Consider the following 13,722-nt stretch of genomic DNA (forward strand, 5'->3'; position numbering starts at 1 on the left):
CCCCACTGTCCACCCTAAAGCTCTTAGGGACTACGATTGGCATTTGACTTCCTGTGACCCAAATTATCTGTGCTCCTCATGGCGTTCAGCTGGGCCTGCAATTTGTATTTCCTGCATCTATCTGTCTTGTGCTTCCCAAGCAGACTATGTTTCTGAAGGGCAGAGCCTGAGTTTTATGTTTCTGTGTGTCTCTTGGAGTCATGCCCTATACCTACTTGGAGTCCAATAAATATTAAACAATAAATGATACTTTTTAGACCCAACTCTGCAGGGCTCAAAGGAATTGTTTTATGCACAAAGAAATAAAAAGCCAAAATCCAGCAAAATCACTTTCTTTTGCATTCTTCATTTTGATGAAGTCTCTAAGGTGTGTTTTTCTAGTTTCTTTATGCCCCTAATATACTCCAAATTACCTTATATTTCTGTTTTATCTAATAGATAGGAGGTGACATGTAAGGATACAGAGCCCCGGTCACCTAGAGTCATATCAAAATCTGTCAGAGTAATCTTAAAGAGATCACACCAGAACATTTTATTAAAGGGATTTACCTTGCATCAGGTAATTAGGCACTATAAAGTTAATTCATACTTGAAGGAAGAAACAGGAATGTGGGGTGTGTGTAATTCAGCCAGTTGAGACAATGATGATTCAGATTACTCTGGGAGAAACTACCATATATCATTCTGATCCAGGCACTATTTGGAGGTCATTGAACAGATGCCATTTGAGATACTGCTATACACTAGGAAAAAAGGAAAGTGAGAAAACAGCAGAAGATTTGAAATGATTCATATTCTGTGTCCAAGGTATTTAAACCCATAAGCTCTTCAACCTGCCCTCATTGCAGGGACATTCAAAGTTAATCCGTTGAACCGTCAACCTGAACTCAAATTAACCTACACTTTGCTTTTACACAGTAAGTAGATAAATGGTAATAGTTTAAAGATGTGTCTCCCTCTAAAAGCAGTTTTTAAAAAATGAGGGCTGACCCATTTCTCTCTTGCAGTCATTAGTCACCTGAGTTACTTTAGGGCAGTTGGTTACTCAGAATCAGCTCACAGGAATCCAGCATTCATCCAGCTTTCATCCAGTCACAGCCAAATCCTGCTCTTAGCATTCTTTGCTGAAAAAGACCATTACCACATGGCCACAACTACACTTACAGAAATTCTGCCCTTTACTTCCTCACCAGGCTCTATTTCCACCTATAAAATCAAACTTGACTAATTGCTAAGTCCATCTAAACTGTCTTACACAGAGGAATGGTTTATTATTATACGTAATATATGTGTGTATATGAACACACACACACACAATCTTCAAAGATGCAGCAAGCAGCAGAATCTTGGGGATCAAGTGCACCCATTTCTCTCACTAGGCAGTCTTTCTATGAGAGTCTGTGAGATTATCCTGCTTTTATGGGATGTCATAATCTCAGCTTTCTCTTTCTCAAAAATTACTAAGACAGATGAAAAATGCTCAATTTCTGAGACCGACAAGTGTGTCTATCTAATTCACAGCTGTAGCCTCAGAATCTGGTACACAGCAGATGTGAAATACTCCTTAGGTCATGCCCATAGACTACTAAGTGGTTTATAATAGTCAATGAAGATGATACATTTAAGATATAATCTAATAAATACATGTACATTTGTTAAATGACTAAATGAGTTCTGACTGCCTACACTATTGCTCTCTTCTGGCTGCTGGCCCAAATGGGAATGAGTGTGGTTAGAAGGGAGTGTTAGGTCTTAATTAGGCAGTTCCATTGGGAGGCACTCACCCTACTCAAGGCAATAGGAGCAGGATACAAATAGAGGTAGCTAGGCAGGCTTACCAAGGGGCCAATCAAGCTTAAGCCTCAAGGCTTCTTACTGCCCTTGGCCTTCCAAGGCTCTGTGAGTGGGTCCTGGCGATTCTGTATTCCCTACCTTGCATTCCTTTTGAAAAAATATTTAATTAACACATCCACCACTACCCATAGTTACCATTTGTGTGTGTGTGTGTGTGTGTGTGTGGTGTGAGGACACTTAAAATCTGTCATCAAATTTTAAGTACAGCACAGTGTTATTAACTGTAGTCACCATGCTGTACAGTAGCTCCCCAGAACGTATTACTCTTATCACTGAAAATTTGTGTTCTTTGACCAACATCTCCCTAATCCTACCACCCCTCATCCCTCAGCCCCTGGTAACTACCATTCCACTCTTTGCTTCAGCGAATTTGACTTCATCAGATTCCTCACATGAATGAGATCATGCAGTAATTTGTCTTTCTACATCTGGCTTATTTCACTTAGCATAATGCCCTCCAGGTTCATTCATGTTGTTGCAATTGGCAGAATTTCCTTCTTTCTAAAGGCTAAGTAATATTCCAGTGTGTGTGTGTATACAGTCATGCACTGCTCAACAATGGAGAAATGTTTGGAGCAATGTACCGTTAGGTGAATTTGTTATGTGAACATCACAGAGTATACTCACACAAACCTAGATGGCATTACCTAATACATATCTAGGCTCTGTGGTATAGCTTATTGCTCCTAAGTTACAAACCTGTATGGCATGTTAATATGCTGAATACTATGAGCAATAGTAACACAATGCTAAGTATTTGTGTATTTAAATACATCTAAACATAGAAAAAGTAAAGTAAAAGTACAATATACAAGAAAAAATTAGTACACCTGTATTAACATGTTTTTACTGTAACATTTTAATTTTATCAACATTTAAAGTTTTTAACCGTTTAATTCTTTTGTAATGCTACTTGGCATAAAACACAAATGTATTGTACAGCTGTACAAAAGTAATTTCTTTCTTTGTCTCCTTATTCTATAAGCTTTTAACTATTTATTTATTTATTTTTTAAGTAGAGATGAGGTTTTGCCATTTTGGACAGGCTGGTCTTAAACTCTTGACCTCAGGTGATCCACCTGCCTCAGCCTCCCGAAGTGCTGGGATTACAGGCGTGAGCCACCACACCTGGCCAAAAAATTTTTATATTTTTACTTTTTAAACATTTTTCTCAAAAACAAGGAGACAAAACACACACATCAGCCTATGCCTGCACAGGGTCAGGATCATCAGTGTGACTGTCTTCAGTCTCCATATCTTGTCCCATTAGAAGATCTTCAGGAGCAAAAACACACATGGAACTGTCATCTCCTAAGATAACAATGCCTTTGTCTGGATAATTCCTGAGGGACCTGCCTGAGGCTCTTCTTGAGGAGGTGTCACTCTTTTCAGAAATATGTCCATAGTGGCTTGCTTGGTTTAGTTCTTTTTTTCATTGTAGATGCACCATGAATATTCCTCTCTATTAATGAAAAGCTTTCAGCATGAGGGGCCATGTTTTCAAACGTTTTAAGGAGCTTTTTGAGGTCTGCAAAAGCTTCTGCTAAAGCATTCACTGTGAATTTTGCGGGGGGGTTCTTTTTCCTCTCCCACAGTTTCCTTTTTCTTGCTTCTTCTTCAACTATGTGTTCCTGCTCCATCATAATTTTATGGGGTTCATCATTGACCAAGATGTTACGTGGCTCATGACCACCTATACCAAATTTTTAAAAATCTATTTATCTGTTGAAGGACACAAGTTGTTTTCATATCTTGGCTATTGAGATCAATGTTGCAATAAACATGAAGATATATTATAGATATCTCTTCAAGATACTGATTTCATTTCCTTTGAATATTTACCCAAAAGTATATAACCTGAAGTGAGATGGCTGGATTGTGTAGTAGCTCTATTTCTAATTTTGGAGGAACACCCATGCTGGTTTCCATAATAGTGGAATTTACATTCCTATCAACAATGTACAAGGGTTTCCTTTTCTCCACACCATCACCAACCTTTGTTATGTTTTTTTTTTCTCTTTAGTAATAGCCATTCTAACAAGTGTGAGGTGATATCTCATTGTGGTTTTGATTTGCATTTTCCTAATGATTAGTGATGTTGAGCACCTTTCCATATACCTGTTGGCTACTTGTATGTCTTCTGTTTCCCATTTTTTAATTGGGCTATTTGATTTTTGCTTTTGAATTGTGTGAGTACCATATATATTTTGGATTTTAATAAAATCTTTATCACATACATGGTTTGAAAATCCTTTCTCCCATTTTGTAGGTTGCCCTTTCATTTTCATTGCTTCCTTTGTTGTGCAGAAACTTTTTAGTTTGGTGTATTTCCACTAGTTTATTTTTGCTTCTGTTGCCTGTGCTTTTGGTGTCATGTCTGAAAAAACATTGCCAAGACCAATGTGAAGGAGTTTTCCCATTTTCTTTTAGGGGAAACTGTAAAACTCCTAAAAGAAACTTTAATACACTTTGATGTAATATAAGGATCCAATTTCATTCTTCTGCATGTGGCTTTCCAGATTTCCCAGCACCATTTATTGAAGATACTATTGAAGTTACTATTGAATTTACTATTGAAGTTACTATCCAGATTTCCCAACACCATTTATTGAAGATACTATTGAAGTTTGATAACTATACCTTTGTAATATAGTTTGAAATCCCAGCCAGTATCATGCTGTTTTGATAACTATACTTTTGTAATATAGTTTGAAATCATTGTGATGCTGCCATCTTAGTTCCTTTCCTTTTTTTCTTTTTGAGACAGGGTCTCACTCTGTCACCCAGACTGGAGTGCAGCAGTGTGATCCCAGCTAACTATAGCCTTGACTTCCCAGGCTTAGGTGATCCTCCAACCTCAGCCTCCTGAGTAGCTGGGACTACAGGTATGTGCCACTATGCCCAACTAATTTTGTATTTTTTGTAGAGATCAGGTTTCACTATGTTGCCCAGGCTGGTCTTAAACTTCTAGGCTCAAACAATTCACCCGTCTTGGCCTCCCAAAGTGCTGGGATTATACACATGAGCCACCACGCCCGACCCCATCTTAGTTCTTTTTGCTCATTATTGCTTTGCTTATTAGGGGTCCTTTGTAGTTTCATACAAATTTTAGGATTACTTTTCTACTTACATGAAAAATGTCATTGGAGTTTTAATAGAGATTACATTGAATCAATCTGTAGATTGCTTTGGGAGACATGGACATTTTCACAATATTAATTCTTTCAATTCATGCACACAGGATATTGTTTTATTTATTTATGTCTTCTTTAATTTTAATTTAATTTAATTTTTTAAGAGACAGGTCTCACTATGTTGCCCAGGCTGGTCTTGAACTCCTGGGCTCAAGCAATTTTCCCCTTTGCAGTGTCCCAAAGTGCTGTGATTACAGGCATGAGTCACTGTGCCTAGCCTCTTCAATTTCTTTCCTGAATGCCTACAGTTTTCAGTATTCATATCTTTTACCTTATTAGTTAAGTTTATTTCTAAGTATTTCATTCTTTTTGATGTTGCTGTAAATGAGCTTGTTTTCTTAATTTTGGGGAGATTGTTCATTGTTAGTATATAGAAATGGTACTGATATTTTCATGCTGATTTTGTATCCTGCAACTTTACTGAATTTGTTTATTAGCTCTAACAGTTTTTGGTGGAGTATTTAGGGTTTTCTATGCATAAGATAATATATCTGCAAACAGACAATATAACTTCTTTTTCAATTTGGGTACTTTTTTTTTCCTTTTCTTGCCTATTTGCCCTGGCAAGGACTTCTTGTAGTATATTGAATAGAAGCGTCAAGAATAGGCACACATGTCTTGTTTATGATCTTAGAGGAAAAACTTTTAGCTTTTTTTCTTTTCTTTTTGCAGTTTTCCTATGGGATACCTCGCCTGTTATTCTCTTTGCTTCCTCAACCTACATACACTGTTAGACTGGAGAGTTTCTTCCCAGCTATTCTTTAGGTCTATCTTCTCAGATCCTCCAAATCTATATTTTGGCCCTCTCCCTGCCCTAACTAATTTCCTTTCAGTAGTAGCCTGCTGGTTTCTACTCTATCAATGATCATATACATTTGGCTTAGAGTTTGATATGGTTTGGCTCCGTGTCCCCACCCAAACCTCATCTGGAATTGTAATCTCCACGTGTCAGGAGAGGGGCCTTGTGGGAGGTGATTGGATCATGGCAGTGGATTTCTCCCTTGCTGTTCATATCATAGTAAATGAGTTCTGATGAGATCTGATTGTTTAAAAGTGTGTGGCATTTTCCCCTTCTCTCTCTCTCCTGCTTTGCCATGGTAAGTCGTGCTTGCTTCCTGTTCACCTTCTGCCAAGATTGCAAGTTTCCTGAGGCCTCCTAGCCATGCTTCCTTTACAGCCTGTGGAACTGTGAGTCAATTAAACCTATTTTCTTCATAAATTTCACAGTCTCAGGTAGTTCTTTATAGCAGTCTGAGTTATATGCATGCTTATCTGTTTAATATCTATCTCTCCCATAAGGTTGGTGAAAGTAGAATAACCTATTTTGTTTATTCACATTGACCATAGTAGACTCAGTGCCTGGCACATAGTATGTGCACATTGAATGTCTAATGAATAAAGTTAACAGATACTTTCATGGCACTGAGTGGAATCACATTGCATTATGGTTTACTTTGCTTTATTTTGCATGTTTTTACATTATTATTTCTTTCATTGTACATTCCTGCTCTTAGAAGGCAGGAACCATGTGTTTTTGTATCATTTGTGTCAGACACATAGATAGGTGCTTAAAGACATAACAGTTTAAAAAATCCTCTTATGCTCTCCCAGTGCTAGTGCAGTACATATGCTGTGATATTGCCAACTATTTGCTCTGAGGTGCCTAGGGCCTACCTTGGCATGCATGGTTTATTTTCCACTTTAGTAGCTGAGCTAGGGAAAGAATCTCTGAGTTCATGCTGCTTTTGGTATCTTCTTCCCTGTCCTTGTTGGCGAGGAAGCAATAAATTCATGTTTCCTTTGTTGGCAGCTCTAAGCAGCACCTAATACACTGGAGCTGTGATCCTCAGATTGTGCACAGGAGACTGCTGGGGAAACTTCCAACACCTGGGTCTCACACCAGTGTGATTACAGCATAACCTAGGTGGTGGGTGCGCCACTGAGGTGTTTTGAATTCTCCCAGGTGATTCTAATGTGCAGCCAGGGATGAGACTATTGGGGAAACAAACATGGCTGTGGCATCTTCTGGAGATGTTTTCATAGAATCTCTTCTGGAACTGGTCTAATTTTTGTGTTACAAACTCAAGCAGAGAAGCTTTGCTCCCAGGCTATGATCCATTTTTGTCATACACAAATGTGGAAGGAATAACCCCCTAAAGTCCCTGCGGCTTGCAAAACTTTGAAAGAGAAGTAGAACTTTGGGGCCTGGAGTTTCTCCTTTGAGTCCCTCTACTCTCTAGTCAGCAGAGCAGGCAGAATTAAATGAGGTGTGCAGCCTGTGGCGCTGATGTGATTTGGAACTTGATTATTTGGGGAGTCAGAATAGTTACAATGGAATTGTCACCAGGTGAAACAGAAGTGACATTTATCTAGCCTTAGGCCTTTCAACCTGGGATTCTAGGTGCTGGTTCAATTTGCAGTCAGAAGGCCTAGGTTTGATTCTCAATATTAATACTTACCATATGTGTGATTCTGGGCAAGTTACTTAACTCTCTGAGTCTCAAATCTTTATTTGCCAAATGGGAAGAATGGTATATGCGTCACTGGATTTTCTTGTGAGGGTTAAATGAACAATGTTTGTAAAATGATCGTACTGAGTACATAGCAAATACTCAACAAATGGTATCTGTTGGTAATAATAAAAGCAAATATAAGCTCTTGGAATACTTTACATGGCTAGGTTGTAGAGTCTGTGCCAGTAGGAATAATTTTATTGGTGTTTCTACTCCCAATCCCTGCTGCATATCCTAATAACATGTATAAAACTGAATTGTTTCCTAACAATTGTTTTGTAATTGATGTAAAAAATGTTTAGATCAAGCTCGTCCAATCTGCGGCCTGTGTTGGCTTGGAATGCAGCCCGACACAAATTTGTAAACTTTATGAAAACATTATGAGTACTTTTTGCAATTTTGTTTTAAAGCTCATCCGCTATCATTTGTGTTAGTGTATTTTGTCTGGCCCAGGACAATTCTTCTTCCAATGTGGCCCAGGGAAGCCTTTAAAGATTGGACATCCCAAGTTTAGATGAAGCATTTGGGCCTTCCTACATATTGGCATAATGTGAATCCAACCAGTTTGTTTTATAAAGTTAGAAACATCCTTCTTTTTTTTTTTTTTTTTTTTTTTAAATATGGAATCTCACTCTGTCACCCAGGCTGGAGTGCAATGGTGCTATCTCTGCTCACTGCCAACTCTGCCTCCCAGGTTCAAGTGATTCTTCTACCTGAGCCTCCTGAGTAGCTAGGATTACAGGCGTGTGGCACCATGCCTAGCTAATTTTTGTATTTTTAGTAGAGACAGGGTTTAATCATGTTGGTTAGACTGGTCTCAAACACTCCACCTAGTGATCCACCTACCTTGGCCTCCCAAAGGGCTGAGATTACAGGTGTGAGCCACCACACCCAGCTGGCAAATCCTTCTAATTAGAAGCTCTACCTTAATTTCTCCCAATAGAAAGCAAATGTGATGCATATAGGGTTGTCTTCACTAAATACACTTCCCATGACTTTCTTGATCACACAGACATTTGGAGTCTTTCTGATGACTTTAAGTCTCTGGCCAAGGACAGCCTATGTGTGGCTGAGTAGGGCTCTGTTGAGTCAATGATTTTCACCTGGCTGAACATGAAGTCACCTGAGAAGCTTTTAAAAATCCTGATGTCCAGTCTCCAGATTCTTTGAAGATGAGACTCGGGGATCGTATCTAACTGAAAGGTAAATCTAAATACAATACTGCATTTCCTAGATTCCCTTATATTTTGATTTTACAAATGACTCAGCTTTCTCCTAGCTGATACACTAATGCAAGCTTAGAAGAAGGACGTGAACATTGTGAGGCAAATAAAGTTGTGGAGGTGCTTTAAAAAAATTCTATAGCATCCGTAGCAGAGGGCCTAGTGTCTGGTTTCAGCTTTGTGGTTTCAGCTATTGAGAAGCAAATATTTATATTTAATTGTGGATAAAGATCACAGCAGAAGTAGCAGTTTTGGTGCTAACTGGTAGCTTCTTGATCTCAGCTTCCTGATCACAGCATAGGCAGCAGCTGCCTACGTAGGCAAGTTCTGCATTGTTTTGAGGGTCATTCCTGGGAGCTCAGCTCAATTATGTTAGTTTTTTGAATAAGTCGCCTAATAGTGAATTCTAAGTTCCTTCATACTAAATCTTGCCAGAATGAGTTCTACTGTGTGCTCTGAACCTGGAGTAATGTAGAAATCACTGCTAGAAGTGATTGTAGCAAACAAACATTCAGGGATGGGAATCTGGGGTGGATTCCATGACTTAGTTGGGTTTGAAGGCCCCTTGGGTTCCAGTAACCAGTAGAGGAGGGGCTACTGGTAGATCATGGCCAGGAGAAATGAAACCTTAAGTTACATAAGTTCCAGGGTAAGGAATAGTGTCTATTGGACTCCTGGCTCTCATGGACTGAGTGACTATATAGTTGGAGTAGGAATACAAGGACCATGGTGATGTGCTGGCTACTTAAAACAGCATTTGAAAACTTAAAAAGACTTGGAGTTTCAAATGTTCATTTTGAGGCTTAGGGAACTAGTGAGTTTCTTCTGCCCTAAAATAATCTCTTTTGTTGTTGCAGAGTTGATATAATCAAAATCATCTGCAGTGTCTGGTGTGTGTGTGAGGGGGAGGGGGCTGAGGGAGTTAATTAATTACAACACAGGTGGAGCTCACAGCCTCACCAGAACACCTGTGAAAGTTGAGCATTTATGAGAAGGAGTAGGTACCTAAAATTGGGAATTACTACACTAGGGAGGATTTGGAGAACGCTGACTCTCTCAATCTTACTGAGTCTCCCTTGTACCAGGGGCCTATATTTCTTGTATCTTGGGCTCTGCAAATACCCTCTTTCACCAAGCAGACACATGCCCATGAGACAGGAAGGGTGGTGTGGACACGGGGAGGGAGGTGCTTCCCTTCTGCTGCTGCCAATTATGGCAGAGGCAGTGTGGTATTGGAACCAGCATTTGTGGTGCAGCTCCCTGATTCCCTGGCTTGCTTCCTAACATGGCAGAACCTCTCTCGGAAGGTAAGTTCTAATGGGTTGTTTTAAAAGTTATTCTTGAAATCTCAGCCTTGAGCCTGCTTTTTTGGCATTATATTTAATAATTTTTTTTTCTGTCTCAAGTAGCTAGAGTAGATTCTGTCTTCTTCAACTGAACCCAGATACAGAGGGATAACACATTAATTCATCATCAGCTTTTAAAATTCCAGCTCAAATTACATGATTAAAGTCCTTTAAAGGCTTTAAAGTACCTGTTTTCTAGCCCCTAGAGAAATAACCTCCTCACAACCATAAAAGGCAGATGGAGAGGTTCTGCTTGAATCCCACCAGGGATAAGTTTTTTAGGCAACTCATTCTATTTTGAACAAATTCCAACTATTAAAGAAATTAGACTTGTCCCCAGAGCCTATTTGTAACTTGAGCCTGTTGATTTAAATTTCCGGTTAGCACATTGGTTTAGCTTTCTGCTTAGCTAAAAACTCAAATTCCTCCACATGAACCATTTGTAACACGGTTCCCAGATTCCTTAATGCTGCATTCAACTAGTTAAACGAGAGAGAGGAAAGAGGTGAGGGGGAGAGAAGTTATTCTTGGTGGAGATTGTGCAAGGTGTCTGCACGTGGCAGAATGTGCTGGTATAAATCTTTACGTAGAAAAGCAAAGCCAAAAGAGGGCTGAAGTATGTGATTAAAAACCTTGTTTTAAAGGAGTTTGTATACAAGCTCATGTTTATTTCTATGTTTCCAGCCTCCCTGGAACATTTTCTCCTCACGAGAATTTATCCTTCAACTACCTGTCCATCTTTATGTGTAAATTAATGATTCTTGGGTGATATACTATGTTGACAGCATGAATTTTATTTTATCCAGTGGGTAGTTACCCATGTTGAAAAAGAGACAGGAAAGAAAATTAAAAGCAAATCTTAAGTAAGAGGGTATTAGACCACATTCCCCTGTTTTCATTTCTCAAACTATCACTATCAACAAAAATAGTTATTCGTATGTTTATTGTCTGCCTTCCTCCGTCAGAATGTAGATTCCAAGAGGGTAAAGACTTTGTTTTAATCCTCATTGTATCCTTGAAGTCTGGTCCATTTTGTCCTCTGTTTACACAGTGTAGATTCTCAAAATATATGTATGTTTTGAAAAGAGGGAGGTGAAGGGAGATTGTGTTAGAGCAATAACAAATTACTAGGGCAATAACAAATTACCACAAATGTAGTCACTTAAAGCAACACACATTTATTATCTCACAGTTTGCATGGGTCAGGAATCTGGGCACTGCTTGACTAGTTCCTCTGCAGGCGTCTCCCCAAACTGTGTTCTCAACTGGAGGCTCATCTGAGAAAATATCCACTTCTGAGCTTACTGAGGTTGTTGGCAGGATTCATTGCCTTACAGTGTGACTGAAGGCTTCAGCTTCTTAACGTGTTATTGACTGGAGGCTATTCTCTGCCACGTGGTCCTCCCACAGGCAATTCACATGTGGCTGTTTGCATATTCTAGTAGGCTAAGACAGTCTTATATAATGCAACGTAATCAAGAAAGTGACATCCTGCCACCTTGGCAGTATTCTCTTGGTGAGAAGCAAGGCACAGATTCTGCCCCAACTCAAGGGAGGGGATTGTACAAGGGTGTGACTCGCTGGGGGTCACCTTAGGGCACATCTGCCATAGGAATTCAGGAAAGAATAGAAATGATCAGGGAGCCAGAGATGTGGCATTTTGTTTTTCAAGCATTTCTTCTGATGAAATTTACCCTCCATTTCAAAATCAGGATATCCTGCAGCTCACAGATTCCGATTAGGAAGCCCCCAGTCCTAGGCAATTTAGAAATTCCCAGGGCCTGGAATTGGATTTGCTTAATGATTTGCATTGTTTGGAATCTCTTTCTGGATTTTAGTTTCTCTCTGGTGAAGAAGAAATTTCAAGAGAGAGCATTAGACTGGATTTGGGTGCCTTACTACTTATGAAGTAGAAGAGTCTTCGTTAACAAGATGGGTAAAATTTTAAGCTGAGAATTTAAAGCATCCAGCAGGCTTGCCTGCAATGCCCCTGAGTCAATAGCTAAGAGGGTAGATTATATATACATATTTGAAAATCACAAGAGAAACAACAGAACAGATTGACTATGCTCGCATCAGAGGAGCCTGTGAAAGACCTAACATATTCAATTGAACCTAAGACATCATCAATTGTTAGGCACATTATCATTTATATGCCACTAAGGAATAAAAAATGAAGTGCTGGAAATTTAACAATGACAAGTCACTGGTTAGAAGACACATCACTATTTCAGAGATATTAGTACAAAAAATGTGTGGCTTAGGATTGAAGACTGCGATTGGCTTTTCAGAGTAAATGTATCTAGAATTGGTTTTACCTCCAGGAAGCCCTGATTCTCAGCGGAGTTGAGGCCCAGAAGACCTAGAAATATACTTGTTACTCTGCTGTCATTAGAAAAATAAATCATTACAGATGGAAATGTCTTTAGGAGTCATGTAACCCAGCCTCCCACCTAGGGAAGAGACAGATGGTCTGCCAGCCTCTGCCTAAATATTCTGAGACTTGAGGAACTCACTTCCTCGCACAATATCCTGTTTCATTTTGGGGTATATTTTATGAGGTGATGGGATCCCAGTTGAAACCTATATAACCCATGCTTATATAGATCTGACTCTGTATGTAAATATATGGGTGGTTAATAGAGTAGGTGTCACCTGTGGAATGATAAAATCAGAGTCCTGTAGACCCTCACCCTGAGAGGAGAGGACTTTAGGCTGACAACATGTGCCAATGACAGTGCCCCAGTTTATTCATTCATTCTTTCATTCAGTGAGAGTCCCTACCATGTGCCAAGGTCCAAATCAATGAGAGACACAAGTTCCCAGTCACTCCTCACAACTCCCTGCTCCTCCAACTCCAGTGTGAAAAACATAGAAGCATGCTCTAATTGGACAGGTTTGGCTTGGATACCTGCATGTGGTCCAATCAGCCACCCCTAATGTGGCTGTGACATAGTACAGACACTGTCACTGGTCTTTTCCTCCTGGGGGACTGTCACACAGCAGGTGTTTTGGGTCCCTGTATACATTACACTGCTGGATATCAGCTGGGGATGCACCATGACACACTGCTTTGCCTTGGACCTCAGAGAACCAGATTGAGAGTAAGAGCAGAGGAGGTGAAAAATAATTATGCCTCAGATTATTTTTATTAATCACAGCAGAGACACCCTTGATGAATTGCCCAAATAGTTGGGGATTATTGCAGTATAGTGGGACCTTCCTTGATGTTTCCATCACAGAAATCTGAGGGACAGAGCCAGTGACACATTATTTGCCAATGTTAACGAACACTGCTTTGACCACCAGTGAAGAAATCTATGGAGAAACACAATTATATTTTTACCAGATGTACTCATGATAACCTGCACCATTACAGTGGTTCTTAATTGTCATTAATAAAAAATTAACATTTTAAACTTTAGTAATACATTAATAAAGTGCTAGTGTGTTTTATGAATTCATATTTGTCCATAATCTCATTCTTCTCTGGTATAATTAATGAGACAATATTCAGACTCTTAAGAGGGACCTATGAATAGCTGTCTACGCTTAAATTAGATTTTGGAAAGTGCAAGCAGCCTTATTCCAA

General features: G+C 39.4%; 1 protein-coding gene across 1 annotated transcript in view; it reads left to right on the top strand.

Moving 5' to 3' along the window:
* Nucleotides 1–13,722, top strand: part of LOC135272882 (metalloprotease TIKI1-like) — an 83,558-nt gene that overhangs the window by 2,886 nt on the left and 66,950 nt on the right. Inside the window, exon 2 of the mRNA XM_064371594.1 lies at nucleotides 10,004–10,091. Coding sequence (XP_064227664.1) covers nucleotides 10,004–10,091 — 88 coding nt within the window. The remainder of the gene's footprint in view (nucleotides 1–10,003; nucleotides 10,092–13,722) is intronic.

The sequence above is a fragment of the Aotus nancymaae genome, unplaced genomic scaffold, assembly GCF_030222135.1.
Source record: "Aotus nancymaae isolate 86718 unplaced genomic scaffold, 86718_ANA_hifiasm-v0.15.2.pri h1tg000141l, whole genome shotgun sequence".
Taxonomy (NCBI): Eukaryota; Metazoa; Chordata; class Mammalia; order Primates; family Aotidae; genus Aotus; species Aotus nancymaae.